General features: G+C 37.8%; 1 protein-coding gene across 2 annotated transcripts in view; it reads left to right on the top strand.

Moving 5' to 3' along the window:
* NDST4 (N-deacetylase/N-sulfotransferase (heparan glucosaminyl) 4) overlaps nt 1-17,844 on the top strand; it is a 223,156-nt gene that overhangs the window by 120,977 nt on the left and 84,335 nt on the right. For both annotated transcript variants that reach the window (XM_012727987.1, XM_004686628.2), the window contains exons 5-6: nt 2,372-2,557; nt 4,715-4,843. In XM_012727987.1, the coding sequence (XP_012583441.1) occupies nt 2,372-2,557; nt 4,715-4,843 (315 nt within the window). The remainder of the gene's footprint in view (nt 1-2,371; nt 2,558-4,714; nt 4,844-17,844) is intronic.

The raw sequence follows: 17,844 nt of genomic DNA, 5'->3' as shown, positions 1-17,844 counted from the left end.
TTGAGGGAGTCCATCTGCACTTCACAAATAAGGCAGCAGCCCCTTGACCTCATGAGGACTCTCATCCTCAAGAAATTCTGTGGTGATTTTCTGGGCAACATGGAACTCACCAGACAGAACTAGGGCTTTTATAGTACTTGTTCTCCAGTGATGTGTCAGAGTTAGAGGAATCTCTTCCCCCATTGGTATCTTCCAAGTAATTTTGTTACTGCACTTTTTCAACCTTGCTTTGTAATGAAAATGCAAGCTCCTGAAAGAAGTATTTTTCTTTGACACACATCAAGAAATGCATTTTCCCCAGTGCCTAGCAAAAGATTCCAGCTAATTTTATAGCATTGATTTCATAATTCAGTCTTTCTACAGAGTCATTTATTGTAATAGATGTTGGAAAACATGGCCTTAGTGAGAGAGGAATTTGGCTATACGATGACTGTCATTCCATGAAAGGAAGAGTGACGGAGGCTTGTCAAGAATTTAGGGTCTTTCTTCTAAACTGAGTGTGGCTTATGACTTTGGCATTGTAGATATGTGATCTACTTGCTGCTTGCTTATTATGCCAGACTGAATTATATTCCTATGCTATGCACCATGTAATAGAAAATAGAAGTGGCAATTGTCAACATTTTTTTGTATTCTGTTTATTGATTCAGTCCACTTTCAGATATGACCATATATTGTCATTTATAAGCTCAATTGATGAGATTGAGTCCTAAAAGGAGTCTTTTAAAAGCAGATAAACATTTAGAGGGCAAAATCTAAAAAAAAAGAACAGCAGATCTATATAACGAACAACGAACCTCACTGCGTGAACTGTGTAATGTCATTTTTTATATTCTTGTCTTAAATTTATGTATTTCCCTTTAGAGTTGACTGTTTACCCAAAGCAAGCAGTTCAAAGTAAAGTGTATATTTTATACATAAATAGAGTTGTTTAGGCTCAAAACAAAGGAGAGAACCTTAATCTTCACTTTTCCTTTACTCTTTGTTTCCAAAGCATCACTGAGTTCTGCAGAGATGCATCCTGGACTTTTAATCTGACCACATATTTGTTCTTAGGTAACCCAGTCCCTTGGAATCTGCATTCCACTGCACCTGCTTCCCAATGGACAGCCTTGAGTAACCCTCCACTTCTAGTTCACCTTGATTTCTCACTTGCCACTTGTCCCTAACACACAGAGCATAGTATCACCCTCTATGCTCAGCGACCTCTGATGCCTGCATTATTCCAATAGCATTAGTTCCAAATCACTTAGTTATCAAGGAAGCTCCTCACTTTATTATTTATACTTCCCCTTTTTATTGCCTTTAACATGTGTGTACATAAATATGCATACATATGTGCTCTCCCATCTCTCAGTTTGTTCAAGTGACACTTTTTTAGTTACCTATCATCTATTTACCTATCCATCTATCTCTCTTTTTTTTTTAACATTTATTCATTTATTCACACAGGCCTAGAGTACAAGCCAGAGGTGCAGGGGCGGTAAGAGGATTCACCAGAGACAGAGTGGGGAGTAGAACAGGACCTCTGACGAAGTAGTCAGGGGAACAGTGGGTGGGTCAGGAGAGGTATGGTGTGCCATGTGGATCACCTCCAGGGCAGGGAATCAAACTCACACTGTAGCAGCTGCAGCCAGCTTGCAGTGCTTCATCCTAATCCATTGTACCACCAGGGAGGGCCAATCCATATATCTTTGTATTATCTGTTTGTCTATCTATCTGAGATATGTGTGTGTGTGTGTGTGTGTGTGTACACATCCGGGGCCGGGGATTGAACTCATAATGAAGCAGCTACAGCTGTTGCAGTACAGGGCTTTAAGCCATATATATATATATATATATATATATGTATCCTATTTTCTTTCCTTCTACCCCCAAATTTTCTGAAGTCAATATCAAAACCAGTCTGATCTGTAGATTCATGCTCACAGACTTTGGCTGTGTCTGAAAGCTAGACAACAATGAGCAGCTAAATACAAGTCAGGCTTCGCCCTTCCTGGTGGTGCAATGGGTTAAAGCCCTGCACTGCAACAGCTGTAGCTGCTTCATTGTGAGTTCAGTCCCAGGCCCCATAGGTGATCCACTTGACTTAGCAGACCTCTCCTGATCTGTCCTTTGCTCCCCTCAACAAAGTACTTCATCGGTCTGCCTGTCTTGTTCTCTACTCTGTCTCTGATGAATGTTCTCACTGCCCCTGCACCTCTGGCCTGCACCCCAGTTCTGTGTGCATAAATACATTAATTAATTTAAAAAAGTCATACTTGACACAGAATCAACATATCAAACCCTAACATAAGATGGTATTTGGGGAGCAGTTTTAACTGAATTCACTTGACCACACTCTGTATCCTGTTGTTTTGATTTCTTTCAGGATCATGGAATACCGATCAACATGGGCTATGCGGTGGCACCCCATCATTCAGGTGTCTACCCGGTTCATATTCAGTTGTATGCAGCGTGGAGGAAAGTCTGGGGTATTCAGGTCACCAGCACTGAAGAGTACCCACATTTGAAACCTGCACGATACCGAAAGGGCTTCATTCACAATAACATCATGGTGAGCAGAGACTGTGATGGGTATTGAAATCTTTTTATGTCTGTGTGTAAAGACAGGGTTAAGCTTGGCTGCGTTCCAGTGATCATGAATTCTGAACCCATGTGAGGTTACTGGTTGCATGTCAACACCTTGTTTAAAAATGGGCTAACTTCATAAGCAGTGGGGTTGGGTTGGCAAGTCCATTAAAAATAAAGACTCCAGGTTTTGTACATGAGTAACGTAGAGACCATCCATGCAGTTTCTGAATAGATGGTACACTATACGTGTGGAGAGTACCTCTATATGTGTTTGGATGGTTTCATTGAGAGTTTGGAGACAAAGGCTGTATCTACAGGTCAATAAAATACCTCTAAAATCACTGTATTTTCAAAAGACTCAAACAGTACCATATAAGAGCTAAATTTACCCACTCATTTTAACTTTCAGATAGATACTCAAGAGCATCTTACACTGCTATTCTTATTTGTCTTTATTTCCTTGCATAGCACAAATGTGTATTAAGTAAAAAAAAATTAAATCAAAGTAGGAGTGATTAATCAATTGATATAAATGAGAGTAAAAGCAAATCAATTTTAAATGATAATTTATAATAATTCAGTGAAATGTAAAAGTGATGTCGCTCACTTTGATATAAATAGCCCATCTCAAAATGACCATTCCTGCTTCCAGTACCTTAGATTATATTCTCATCATTAGTTGCCTACACCAGGGCAAGGGTTTACAACTGTTCTCTCTCCTTTAAATATTTCTATTCCCTCAGTCCGTTGTTCAGTTTGCCATCAGACTTACCTATCAATCACCTGTCTACCTGTCATCTATCTACTGACCTATTTATCTGTCCATGACTATTGAAAGCCAAAGAAAAAACACTAGTGCACTATGTATCCAGAGTTAGTATCCACTGTTCATTAACTATAAAACTGTAATTATTTTATTATTATATATTGGCCCTGGAACACACAAAGAAGCCTCAGATTTAAATGGAGCCATTGATAATGTAAATAGTGGCATTGGCATCCCTAGAAATTCAGGAGCATACAAAGAATGGTTCGCATATAATTTCTAATCAGAGTGAGAGTTTTCCCTCTATTGGGTTACATGACTATTCAACACATTGTGAAATAAAAACACTCCTTTCAGCCAATATTACATGCATTTATTTACCTTGAATCTAATACAAGCTATTTTAAAAATTAAGAAAAGAATAAATAAAATTATAGCTTTGCAGTGCAATTGGATGTACTTTTCCATTAGATTTTAAGTAATTTGTTATTCAAAATAAGTTTTAGGGAATAAAATTACTTATTTGCTTTCTCTGTTGAACATTCAGATTTATAACAGAATTAACTGCACAATGTGCCAGCAGCAATCATTAGATGATTTGACTACTACTGTGATTAAATTTTAAATTCAGAGTATAGTAAAAACAAAACAAAGGGAGTGATGAAAGCTGATTGTTTTGAATCTCAGAAACAGAGTATCATGCAAGACTGTATTTCAGAAGGAAGGGTTGTAATGGTCTAATATCATGAGAAGTGTAACCTGGAGAATCTCTATTTTTGAATTAAATTAACCTTAGGAAAGGCTTTTCACTTATTTATTTATTTACTCATCAATCCTTTCACTCAAGTCAGCCATTGGGTGAGATTTGCAGAGCAGAGTGAAAATGCCTTAGCCTGTAGGTGCTATACTTTTGAATGGATGACTCCCTGTACATCAACATAATTATAGCAACACCGGTGCATGACTACAATAAGATAGGACTCTTGGCCCTCCTTGGCACAGTGGGTTGGAGTGCTACACGGTGAAGCTAAGCCAAGCTGTGGCCACTTCAGTGCAAATTCAACCCCTGCCCTGGAGGTGACCCACAGGCGCGGCTGACCTCTCCTAACCCACCGTTGCTCCCCTCAGCAGTGTACTTCGTCGATCTACCTGTTCTGCTCCCCACTCTGTCTCTGGTGAATCCTCTCACCACCCCTGCCCCTCTGGCCTGTGCCCCAGTTCTGTATATATAAATAAAGAAAATCTAAAATACAAACAAACAATAAGATCAGACTCCACAACCAAGAAACCCCAGCAACCAAGAAACTCAGAAGCAATCATTAATGGGAATGTGGTTACATTCAATATTAAGTTAGTTTCCTGTCTCTTCCTCAGGTTCTCCCTCGACAGACTTGTGGATTGTTCACCCACACTATTTTCTATAAAGAGTATCCTGGTGGACCCCAAGAATTGGATAAAAGTATCAGAGGAGGTGAACTTTTCCTCACAATCCTTCTAAATCCAGTAGGTATTCTGTTTATGCATTTTTAAGTCAGAAGTTTCAAATCTATTTTCATGTGTTCTATTGTCAGTGCTTTGATAGGAAAGGTGGCTGAATACAAGTCTTACAAGAGAGAAATTACACTGGACATCAAGTCATAAAATTTCCTCATGATCTTTAATCAAGGAAAACACAGAATTGTTGAGCATGTATTGGATAAAACAGTTAAATTCAATTTAACATCTCAGTGTTGGCATCTCTCCTAGTCATTTAGTAAAGACATATTAATAAGCAGTGTTGATCCAAAAAAATTAGCATTCACAGTATCAACAGAGGTGCATGTTTTGTCCTTAAGTTGAGTCTGCTTTTGGCTCAAGGTATCAGTAGGCAAACTCAGTCTCAAAATACTCACAACACATAATTGCATTGAAAATGCACAACTGTATCTTACCTTTCTATAAAGATCATCTAAAGTCTGTTTTCACTTGGAATTAAAAAATAGAAAATTTGGTCCCTTTTCCTTAACACTGTTCTGTCATCTTTCAGAGTTATACAGTTTTATTGTCTATGCATGTCTAAAGATGTAAGGAAAAAATAATTAATAAAAAAATCACAAATAAATAGATAAAAGTCTAGCAGGTAGAAATCTGTTTTCATTAGGCTTCAGCTTTCTGAATTTTCTCCCATAAAGATTCCATTTCTGAGGTCTTAGAGAAGTATATTCTCTTATTTGCTGCCCAAAAAATTATGAAATTATGCATCATATGTTATGTGCACCTACTTTAATGTAGTAAATTTGCATACTCAGAGAAGAAGATTTAAGATTTAAGATTTAAGATTTATTTAACCATAATTAGGTTGTGTATGGTAAAGCTCCAAGTGTATTTACAATTAATTATTGGATAATTTATGTATGCTGCAGTGTTTTTAATTCCTGAAAAAATTATATAAAATCCACATTGTGTAAAAATGAAAATTTGGACATTGGACTGCAAAGGTAAGATATAAGCAGTCAACATGCTTTGTCTGAGTCCTATTAATCAGAAAACATCCTTCAAATGGTGCAGCTTTCAAAAGCAAAGAAAATGGAAAGGTCTGTGCTTGGGTGTCACTGACTGGATACAAACTTGGATGCTTTATGATATTTCTCAAGAAAATATTTCTTATAAAACTAAACAATTGTGAAGTTGAACTACAGTCTTCAGTGTGCCTCGATGGTGTTTTTATGTACCTAAATTTGAGGTTGTCTAATTGATATAATAACTCAAACTCACTGACATTTAGAAGATGTCAAGGACATTCTATGTGTGTGTGTGTACATATATATACATACACATATATAATAGTTTATATGTGTGTATATACATGCATGTATATAATAGTTTATGTATATGTGTGTATATATGTACTATATATATGTATATATATATATATATATATATATATATAGTTTATTTTACATCATTTTGTGCATTTTTCCATCTCAGTTGTAATCCCCGTGGGCTTCCCAACACCAAATCACCCTGTGATATCACCATAGTCCAGTGCATTTCCCTTCTCTACTGTTTTGGATCCCATTCCCCACTCCACTCCCATAAAATGTCTCTGGTATATAATTGTTCGTTATTATTATAATTTTCTCGCCAGGTCTTTTATATTCCTGCAATGAGTGAAACCATCTGGCATTTTTCCTATTCTTTGTGGCTTATCTCACTAAGCATGATCTTTTCTAGCTCCATCCATATTGCTGCAAAAGGCATGTGGTTTTGTTTTTTGGTTGCTGAGTAATATTCCACTGTGTATATGTACCACACCTTTTTAATCCAATCATCCACTTTTGGGCATTTGGGCTATTTCCATGTCTTTCCAATTGTGAATAATGCAGCAATAAACATGGGGGTGCGGTATCTTTTTCAATCAGTGTTTTTGTGTCTTTTGGGTAGATACCTAGGAGTGGGATTGCTGGGTCGTAGGAAAGCTCCATGTTTAGCAGTTTGAGAAACCTCCAAACATTTTTCCATAGTGGTTGTACTAGTTTGCATTCCCACCAGCAATGCAGGAGAGTTCCTTTTTCTCCACATCCTCGCCAACACTTGTTGTTGCTAGTTGTTTGAAGATGTGCCATTGTCACTGGGGTGTGGTGTTATCTCATTGTGGTTTAATTTGCATCTCCCTTATCACAAGTGATGTTGAACAGTTTTTCATATACTTGTTGGCCAACTACATTTCCTCTTTGGAGAAGTGTCTTTTTAGCTCTTCTGCCCATTTTTTGATGGGATTGTTTATTTTTGTTCTGTTTCATCAAACACAACATATCTTTGTGATCAACCCTTTATTGCTAGTTTTGTGTGAGAAAAATTTTTCCCAATCAGTAGGATGTCTGTTTGTCTTTTGTAATGTCTCTTTTGCTGCACAGATGTCAAGGACATTCTTAAGGCAATTTTTGGAAACTAGGATATGCATGCGAATGTTAATAGTAGCAGCAATAGAAAGCCTTTCTCTTTAACCTTCCCCTCTTGGGGAGCTTACTCTCCATAAAGGCAAGGGGTCATTTACTCTCCATAAAGGCAAGGGTCACTTCCTCACACTGGGACAACTGTCCTCACCTCATGTCAGTTCTAGTCACCTCCTTCAGAGAAGCAGGTAAGTACATCAGGACACTAACAGTGGCTTCACCTAAACCTCTTTCCCCAAGTCAGCTGCTTCAGTTGTTTAATGCCTATGGGCCTGTCAGACTCCTCATCATTAAAGAGATAGGTTTATAGCTCTGTTTTTCAATTATTTTTAATTTGGTATCCCCCATAAAGCATCATTCTGAGACTTACAGTAAGTTCCTTAAAGGTAGAAGACTATTAATTACCTAGTATTTCTATCTTTAGCACTATGAAATATCGAAACACCATTCACTGTTGTCAACCTCACTTTAAAGTGTCTCTCATTGCCATGCAGGTTATTTTAATTGCAAGAGAAATGGAATAGTAGACAAGGGGAGTTTTAGGTGAGTTCTGGTATCTAATCACAAGCTGTACTTTTACTTTATCATCGTGAATTGGTGGTAGAATTTGGACACTTGAGTTAAGGAAAGAGATCTGAATAGACACAGCAGAAAGAGCAGTGCTAGAAATGGTCAGTAGTTAAGTGAATTGAGGACATTCTGCCTGTGGACATCATGACTTGAGATCTGTAGTCAATAAGTTAGATACCCAGGAGAGCAATGAGGTAGTTCCTCTAAGAATCTAAGACCTAATGGCCAGGTGGGCTAATGGTGTATGTCCACTTCAAGACCAGTTGCATTAATACCCAGGAAAAGCAGAGGATATTTTCCTTTGAAAATCAGTTTGAAAGCAAGAAAGAAATAATGTCCCAGCTCAGCTGCAACCAGAGGAGAGGAGTTTCCTTTTCCTCATAGGAGGGTAGTCTTTTTGTTGAATTTGGGTTTCAATCAATTGGATTACATCCATCTATATGAGGCAGGGCAGTTTGTTTTACTCATATGTTACTCTCATCCACTACACCCACACACACATCCAGAAAATTTGACCAGATATCTAAGCGCCCAATGAGTCTTTCAGGTTGACATGTAAAATTAAGCATCACACCTGGTAGGAATCTAAGCAGATTGGAAGAAAGTGGGAAAAAATGGGATACACAGGAAGAGGGTAGGAGATGATGGAGAAAAGGGAATGTAATCTTGCAAAACTATGTACATGTGTCCTGGTAAGAAGAGACACACTGTAGATATTCAGCTATCATCGACACCTAACTGATGTGGAGAACAGAAAGGTCTGTTGCTTGATAAATTACTGTCTCAAGTTAGATGAGCCCTGCAAGTCTGGCATGGCATGAGTCTGTAGGGATGGAGTGAGGATAAAAGAAAACCAAAAGCTAGCAAATAATACTAACTAACACTCCTACTTTTCCTCTTGTCTACTCTTTTCTTCATCCTTTGATTTTTTTCCTAAGAGTCTGTCCTTAGTCTTTCACTAAAACAACAAGAGGACATATATATTGATAAGCAGGTATGTGGTTGCTGAGAATGTATTGACATGCTAATGCTAAAGTTTGTATGCCTGCAGTGCTAATCCCAGAGAAGCAGTCTATGATTGCATTATTTCATCAAGTCCTTTCGGGAAATATGTTTTCAGTGGGATGCACTCAACATCCATGACATCATCCAGAGAGATAAATACTTCCTCCACCTCCTGTTTCAGCTGACTCGGAATATAGAAAAATGATGTGAAAGCTTATAAGTACAAAGAGTGGTCACTGCTGTTAACATACTCACATGAGTAAAGGGAAATCTAACTTTATTTCACTTTTTCATTAATAGCATCATTTCCAAACATTGAAATGTTGCAGACATTGTATACTCTTCCATCCCCCTTGCATGGTATTTTTTCCTATGGATTTTAAGATTATCTCTAGATTCCTGTCTGTAATAATGTATTTTTACTGTTGATGGGTGGATGAATAGGGAGAGAGCATGCCACAAAACTAGTAATGTTAGTGAATACCAAGTGAGAATAGATGTCCACTTTTTCTTAACACATTGGGATAAAAGACCAAATCTAGCAAGATGAAATATAACAGAGCATGAGAAACTCCAAGGTTGCTTTTCTTGAGAAAAAGTGGTATAATTCCAACAATATATAAAGATAAGTGTTCTATAAAGATAAATTAAATCTGCCAGAAAATTAGACAAAGGCACAATAACATGATACGTTTGTGGTCAGTTAAGTGGTCCAGGTGAAAATTTTGTAGGAATGTGTGGAATTATTATGTTCAATACTTCATCTGATGCTTAAAAAAAAAAAAAATCTGGCCCTCCTTGGTGGCGCAGTGGGTTAAAGCACAGCACTGAGAAGCTAAAGCCGCTTCCACATGAGTTCAATTCCCGCCTCCCCAGGAGGTGACCACATGGTGTGGCAGACCTCTCCTGACTCTCCCGCTGCTCCCCTCAGCAGTGTACTTCATCGATCTGCCTGTTCTGCTTCCTATACTCTGTCTCTGGTGAATCCTCTCACCGCCCCGAGCGTCTGGCCTGTACCCCAGTTCTGTATGCACAAATAAATAAATCTTTAAAAAAATAAATAAATAAAAATCTGTGTTTCTACTCTTATCCAATCAATCAAAGAGTATATCTTTTCCATTGTACACATAAAAAAAAAAAGTATTAAGTAGTTGCAAATTTCAACATTACAAACCAACATTATAAGCTCGGTTATACTCTATGAGGTTAGAGAAAAAATGGTTGAGGTAATTTATCAGTTTGCATAAGAATAAAAGAGTGAGATAAAATAGGGAGCTGTTCCATGGGAGATGTGCACAGGGAGGCAGTGGAGAAAAAAAAGTCTAGCTTGACTGAAAGAAATATGATTGCCAGATTTAGCAGAACTATTTTGAATTTTGATTGGAAGTTTCTGGATTTATTTGTATGAAAGCATCCTGCAAGGCTAATAAAAGCCAGAAAAAAAAAAATGTATGGAGAACTGTCCTGGAATCTCTCCTCCAGAGTACTTTAAAATACTATCAGCAACTATGCAGTCCTTTCTTATCGCCTTGGGAGTTCATCTGCTTAAAGGAAGGGGACTGAATTAAATAACCTTGAAAAGTTCCACATCGGTTTTGTTCTGGTTGGGAACTTCCAAGGGTCTGATCTGCAGTTGCAAAGGCATAAGCCACACAAAGACACAGGAGCTTCTCGCATCCTACTTCTCACTTAGATATCATTTTATTTTGTGTTGTTTCTCCCTGCTGTAGACCTGCATATTTCCTGCACTGCAGACTCCGTTATTTTTTTCTTTATCATTTCAACCCTTTCTTTAATTTTGACTCCAGCTGGTCTCCTGTTTTGATAACTTAACACATTTTAAAATATGTCATTATTTTCTAATCTACCATCATACCAAAGATGCAGATAGGAATATATTTTTACATATTGAGTCACATCTGAACTCCTGTTACTGCACATATTGGATCTTTTGATTAAACCGACTACAAGAAGTTGTTGTGTTTTTTTTTTTAACTTCCTTGGATACCAACCTGTTTTGTCCAAATACATTTAACAATTGAAATTAAAGGATGCGAGGACCTTTTAAGTGGCATTTCAAAAGTACAACTGGACATCTGTCCACTTGACATTCAAATAACTTCCTCTTCTTTTCCTTAGATTTGACCATGACACCATCACATATTGATATTTTCTCACAGTGCTCCACACTTGCTAAATATTAGCATGTAGTTCCCCAGTGCTGAATCCTTCCTGTATTTTCAATATCATCTTTGTTCAGACAGGAAGAAATATAATTTAATCACAGATGAGGTGAAACAGCTTACACTGGGTAACCCACCATCATTCAAGGAGAGACACAACTGTAAAATATGCAGCTGCTGACAATAGTGATGAAGTCTGGAATATGCCTTACCAGGTTCAATCTTCCCCCCCCAACTCATTCTCATTTTGTGCTACGTAAAGAAAATCTAAAAAAATAAAAAAATAAGATTCTCTTAAGTTTTCCTTGCAGACATGGGTCCAGGTGGGAATATGTTTTAAATGGCAGTCCTGAAGCCAGTAATCTCCTGCAGTTCCCAAATCTGATGCCTAGACCCACTAATCCTGGCCTTCTCTACTGCCCCACTGCGAATTCAGGTGAACAAAAAATAATGTGCCTGGAAGAGCAGTGTACTTGAAATTGACAGTCAAGTATAATGGAACTGCCGTGATATACTTCACAGGTGTCGTCCCCTGAACTTTCCATACACCCAGTCTGGTTAATGAGCTTGCCTCCTCCTTGTATATCAATCTCGGAGTTTGTGGAGTCTAATAGCAGATGTAGTACATTATGGATTAGTGCCGGCTCTTGAGCCAGATGACATGGAAGGCACAGAAAACACCCACATAAAATTACCTGTGGCAAAGTTTGCGTTCTCTGTAATGCTGAAATAATTTAGAACCAGCTGTGTAAGATTATTCACAGAAACAGACTTTATGTGCAACACAACAAAATTAAATGTAAGAACCATCCCCAGTTTATTTCAGAGAATTCCTGCTATTAAGGTATCCAAGTCTTCTTGGATGATTTGGATTTGGGTTTCCTATAAACACCCTTTTTTATGAAAAAAAAAATTTTTAAGAATTATTTTTTTTATTCATATAGAACTGGGGTACAGGCCAGAGATGCGGAGGGTGAGAGGATTCATCAGAGACAGAGCGGGGAGCAGAACAGGTAGACTGACGAAGTACACTGCTGAGGGAAGCAGCAGGTGGGTCAGGAGAGGTCTGCTGTGCCATGTGGTCACCTCCAGGGCAGGCGGGGATCAAACTCATGCTGAATTGGCTTTAGCTTCTTAGTGCTGTGCTTTAACCCACTGCGCCACCAGGGAGCGCCCTCTTTATGAAAAATTTCTTTCAATCTGATTTCTTTTGGAACCAAGCAAGTATTTATTTCATCAAAATGTATTTCTTTATAAAATGAGATGTTAATATTTCTAACTCATCATCACTGGAGTGTTTGCAGGCATTCCAGCAGTACCTTTTTTTTTTTCTTTTTTAAGTAACACCTTCTAACTGCTCTGCTGTAGCGAAATCTGCCTCTTTCTGTGCAGCGACTTTGAAGCAATTAGTGTTATTGGGAGCTCTGGGGCTTAGAGCCTGGAAACCAGGCACCAACTGTGAGAAGAAGGGACCCCTGAGGAGTCTATAGATTGTGGGAAATTCTATTTCTACTTGCTGAAAGACCTATATCACCTCCTTTTTTCCTTTATCTGTTTTTTTTTTTAACTTTTCTTAAAGATTTGCAGGACTAACCTTTATAAAAGGACATGAATCACCACTTCTGTAGTGATTCACACTCACAGCAGGGACTTTGTAAAATCTGGAGCCAGCTGAGACCCCTGGCCTCCCTATCTATGATATTAGTTCTCCAATTTCTGTTGAAGATTAGGAGCAGACTTGGTGCAGAAATCCAGAGAACCTGCAGATATATTGCTCTTTTCTCATGTTTCAGTGGTGCAGGTTTTGTTGAATTTCCCACAGTAGGTTGACTTAGAAATTAGTGTTTCAGAATACTAATTGTGATGCCACCAACAAGCAGAATAGTTTTTTGCTCCTCAGCCTGAGCTCTGGCTTCTCACCAAGGAGAGAGATTGTTGTTATTGTGGAGACACACTTTTTCTGATGCAGGAAGGCTGGAGGTCTACACGGAATGCAATTTACATTCCTATGTACTTTGAGACCATGAACAAATCCATAAAATTGCATTGTTTTTTTCAATTTTGTTTCCCTAGAAAAATAAATGAAAGCAGCAATATTTTATTGGGGAAATCTATTTCATCTGGTATAACTGGATAATTTAGTTTTCCCAAAGCACATTATGAAAGGTGGTAGAATGGCTCTTTAGCATAAATAAATTGTCAATGGCAAAAAATACTACCTCCTTTTTTTAATGCATGGTAGTCAATAGAGAAAACATTTTTCTTTGTGCTGTGGCTTGTAATATATAGATCTTAGATGCATAAAATTCTCCATATTTAGGGAAAATTTGGGAGCAAAATCAGTGAGTTTGTGGTAATAAGAAAATCACCCTTTCGTATCCATGTTTATGTGACTTAGTAGATGGCTGACAGTATAAAAGTGGCTGGGTTTCATAGAAGTCTACAAAATCCAGTGTAAAATGTGCTCTCTTTATTGGTGAGTTTTCACCCCACCATAGAGCTAATATTGGATCTTATCATCTCTTCTACAAATTACATAATTCTAAAATACATCAATGTATCTTGTTTATCTTTTGTAGCATTTACTTTTAAACATGGAACCAAAGGGGTTTGTACCAAGTGAAATGAGACAGAAAGAGAAAGTCAAATACAGGATGATATCACTCATGTGGAATATAAAGAAACAAATAAAAACAAACCTACAAGTCTGATCACAGAACTGAAGTTGCTAGGTTGGGGGAGGGTGAGCATGAGGAGTGAAGTGGGCTGGAATGTGACGAAGATTGTGGCTGAGAACTACTGGGTCTTGATGGTGGGTAGGTGTGATGGCATCTAAAGAGGTGTAAATCTATACCCCCCTAAATTGTATATAGTGTTGCAAAAAGATTTGACTTCAAGGAAAATAAAGTAAAAGTAGTTAAAGCTTGAGCTGAGGTAGAGACAACATTTTGATCACTTTATGTCACTTTTATAATTCTGTTTTCATCTTCTTCTGGTACCCCTCAGGGTCAGGCATTGTAAAAGTAAAAATATGAATTATTTTCTGAAACAGATTGATATTTTCATAAATTGACATTTCAGGGAGGCTACTTTTTTTTTGTTTTGATCTTTCATTAGAACCTATTTGCTGATAGAAAAAGGAGTATGTATGTAAATACTGAACTTGATCGCATATATTGTGGAGTTAAAAAGAAAAAGGTCTGTAATTTCAAGCCATACACTTTAATAAGCAGATCCAAATGGTTTTATCTTGAAAGTTACCTTGAGTTGATATATGCATTTTAAAAATATTTATGTTTTTATGCATACAAAAACTGGGGTACAGGTCAGAGCTACAGTGAGAGGGGGAGTGAGACTATTTACCAGAGACAAAGTGAGAAACAGAACAGGCAAATCAACCAAAATACACTGCTGAGGGAAGCAGCAGACAGGACAGGAGAGGTCTGCTGTACCATGTGGTCACCTCCCTGGCCAGAGTTGAATTTGTACTGCAGTGGCTATAGAGGGCTTTATAGTGCTGAGGAGACTTAACCCCTTGTGCCACCAGGGAGGCCCCTGATATATGTATTTTTTTAATTTTTTTCCATGAAACTAATCTAATCTTCAATGTGAAATTATTGATAAGAACATCTAGATATCTGGTGCATAATTCAAATGAATTGTTCCAATGGCATCCGTTACTCACTACCAAACCCCAATTGCTTCTTGTATCTCAATCCTTTTATTTCTTCCATTATTTGTTTTTTTGAAGAACTTCTTTGAGAGTTCACTATAAAATAAGCCAATGGCATGTAGGGTTTTGTATGTGAATATTTCAGTCAAGAAAAGCCTGGGAAAGTTGCCTAGGTAAATTGGTATTTAACCTGAGCTCAACATTAATGGGGAGTTTTCAGCAAATGGGTTAATGTGGTGGGTTGGGGGCTTTGGCATATGCAGTAAGGTATTTCTCATAAAGGTTTGCATTTAATATGCAGGTTTATAGAAAACAAAATGATCATGACAAGATTGGAAACTGTAAGTGTTTGCATTTTGCAGGAGTAGAAAATGAAGATAAACTTGGAAGGAAAGACAAGAGTAAGATGGAGAACACTTTTAAATGCTATGTTGATAGTCTGGTTACTCTTATTCCATTGTAGAGATGTATGAATTTAAGTGAGTGAGTGACAATATCAAATAACAAGTGCTATTTATAATTCTAAATGATGTGAAGAGTTTATTCTATTCAGAAGGCCCTTACTATGTACTCTTCATGGCTACAATATTTTTTCTATCCCTACTGTCCCCAACCTAATCTTACTGTTTCCCCCTCAGATTGCACCTATCCGGTCTTCTCTTCCCGCGCAGGGCAGGGAGGGTGGTTTCAGGCTTCAGTCGTAGAGTTTATTGAATGGGGCCACACACACAGTTCTCCTCACAGGGCCCAGCCATGCTTAGACTGTTAGATTCTGCAGCTATGCTTTGTGTAGTCCCCAGGCTCGGGATAGTAGGCAGATAGGTATTTGTTGCATGAATAAATAAATGAAATGGAAACATCTTAACATCTTAATGATATGTGTGAGGGGAAGGGAAGGGAGGTTAGGAGAGGAGAGTGGATCTAGGAAGAGAGGGGAGGGAAGGGGAGGGGTGATGGGGGAAGGATCAAGATGGAAAGAAAAGGGGGGAACAGCCATTCCCTCACCTTATATGAGAAAAGTTGGATAACATGAATGTATAATCTAACAACGAAAACTCAAAAAATCTTGCTTAATCTTTTCTTGTGTACTAAATGCTAAAGGAAACATAATAGAATTCTCTCTGCTTCAGAATTTCTGCTTGTGAAATGGGGCAATAATGTTGGCCTTTTACAATTTTATAGATAGTATTGACAAAGAGTAAATACTTTGTATTTTTTCAGAGAAAAGCAAGTGATTTGGGTATAGTTCCTATTTGAAAAAGGAGAAGTCTACATAGTTTTTATTACCAAATGATATGTGAGGTGTGATAGCAGCCCCATAAACTCCAGATTTATTTACTGCCTGGATTTTGCTTGATTGTTTCTGCCTGCTAACACACATAAATCATGGGACAAAGACATTCTCATTCAGAAAGGGTTTTAGTCCATCATGTTTTTCTTCTGAAAATGTTCTTGCTTGTGTCACTTTATTGTGCTTTCCGAGCTAATGATAAAATTTCTATCATTATTCTTCATTCCGCTGAAATAAATTGAGTCATCAAATGCAGCATTTACTTGGTCTCTCAAGACTGCTCTTTTAATTTGATTTTCTTATCTTCCAAAGTTCCTCACATGTTTTTGTCAGAGGTTTTAATTTTTGTTGGTAGCATTGCTGCTTTTAGGGCCTTTTATTTGTTGTAACAGAGAGGTTTCTTGGATGCACTAGGCCCATACTTTGCTATTAGTTTACAGCACAGACTATTGTGAAATTTCCTCAAATGAAGAAGAGTTAAGTAGCATCATAACAATCTTTTTGAGTCATTTTAAGAAAATAATATGAGGCCCTCCCTGGTGGTGCAGCGGGTTAAAACACAGCATTATGAAGCTCTCCACAGCCACTGTGGTACAAGTTTGATCCCCGCTGGCCAAGGAGGTGACCCACATGGCAGGGCAGACGTCTCCAGTCTCGCCCAGCTGTGTACTTCCACCATCTGCCTGTTCTGCCCCGCACTCTGTCTCTGGTGAATCCTCTCACTGCCCCTACACCTCTGGCCTGTACCCCAATTCTGTATGCATAAATAAATCTTTTAACAAATATAGGAAAAGTGTAATGCTACCCCCCACATGCTAATTATAGATAATTTTGAGAAATAAGCCAAATGTAATAGAAACAAGAAAACCCAGCCCTGCAAATCAAATCAAAAACTCCAGAATGGGTTTCATTACCTATGACAAGAGATGAAGGACACTTTTCATGCCAGCAGTCACTGATCTCATAGAGCTGTGTCCATTGAGCCTAACAGGACATCAGTGTTCAGTTACCTCTCTGTGGGAACATTAACTAAAACCAGAGTCGGGCCATGAGATTTAGAAGTAAAGAGAAGGTCGTGTTCTTGTAAACGGTGAGTTGTGATGACTGCCAGCTTCCTCTAGCACTCTATGAAGATTATTAACTTAAACAATGTTAAAGAGAAGATTCCAAGCATAAAGTGTTTCCCTGATTTATAGTTGTCAATTTTAACACAATTTAAGTTATACAAGAATGCCATTCAAGGTATAAAGTGTAAGTAACAGAATTTTGCTCTTCTTGAAGCTGTTATTATATCCACTTAAAGTCTGTTTCACACATAGGTACACATTCAAATCAAATGTGAATAGAAGATGGGACTTGAAAATTACCATCCTCCTGCAATTTCTTTTCCAAAGTCCATTCTGTGGTTCACTTAAACAACTTGCCACAGCAATCAAATCTGTAGAAGAGCTCTCTGTGCTTTCTACATGGGCTGAGATGTTATTCTCACAAATACAAAGAGTCTCAGAATTAGGAGCTATTTAGATAAATAAAGAAGAAAATTAAACACATCATGTTGCCCCAAATTTGAAGCTGCTTTTATCTCGTCTTTTGCCCAGTGCATCTTTAAAGTATATGTGCTGTAAACCTATAATCACTCTTGAATCTTTCATGATTTAGATATTGAAAAAGCAGCCCATCTGTAAGCAACACCCTGGTGGTGACTTACTGCATAACGAGCTGCTGCTCAATGATTATGGTTTTGGAAATCATCTTCTGGAAAGAAGGCAAAGTCCCAGCAACATCAGGAGACATTTCTTTTGTAATTGCTCATAGTAGGTCCTTTATATATATATATATATATATAT

Source organism: Condylura cristata, unplaced genomic scaffold (assembly GCF_000260355.1).
Source record: "Condylura cristata isolate star-nosed mole 26May11 unplaced genomic scaffold, ConCri1.0 scaffold00021, whole genome shotgun sequence".
NCBI classification, from domain to species: domain Eukaryota; kingdom Metazoa; phylum Chordata; class Mammalia; order Eulipotyphla; family Talpidae; genus Condylura; species Condylura cristata.
This window is presented reverse-complemented; position numbering and strand designations above follow the sequence as displayed.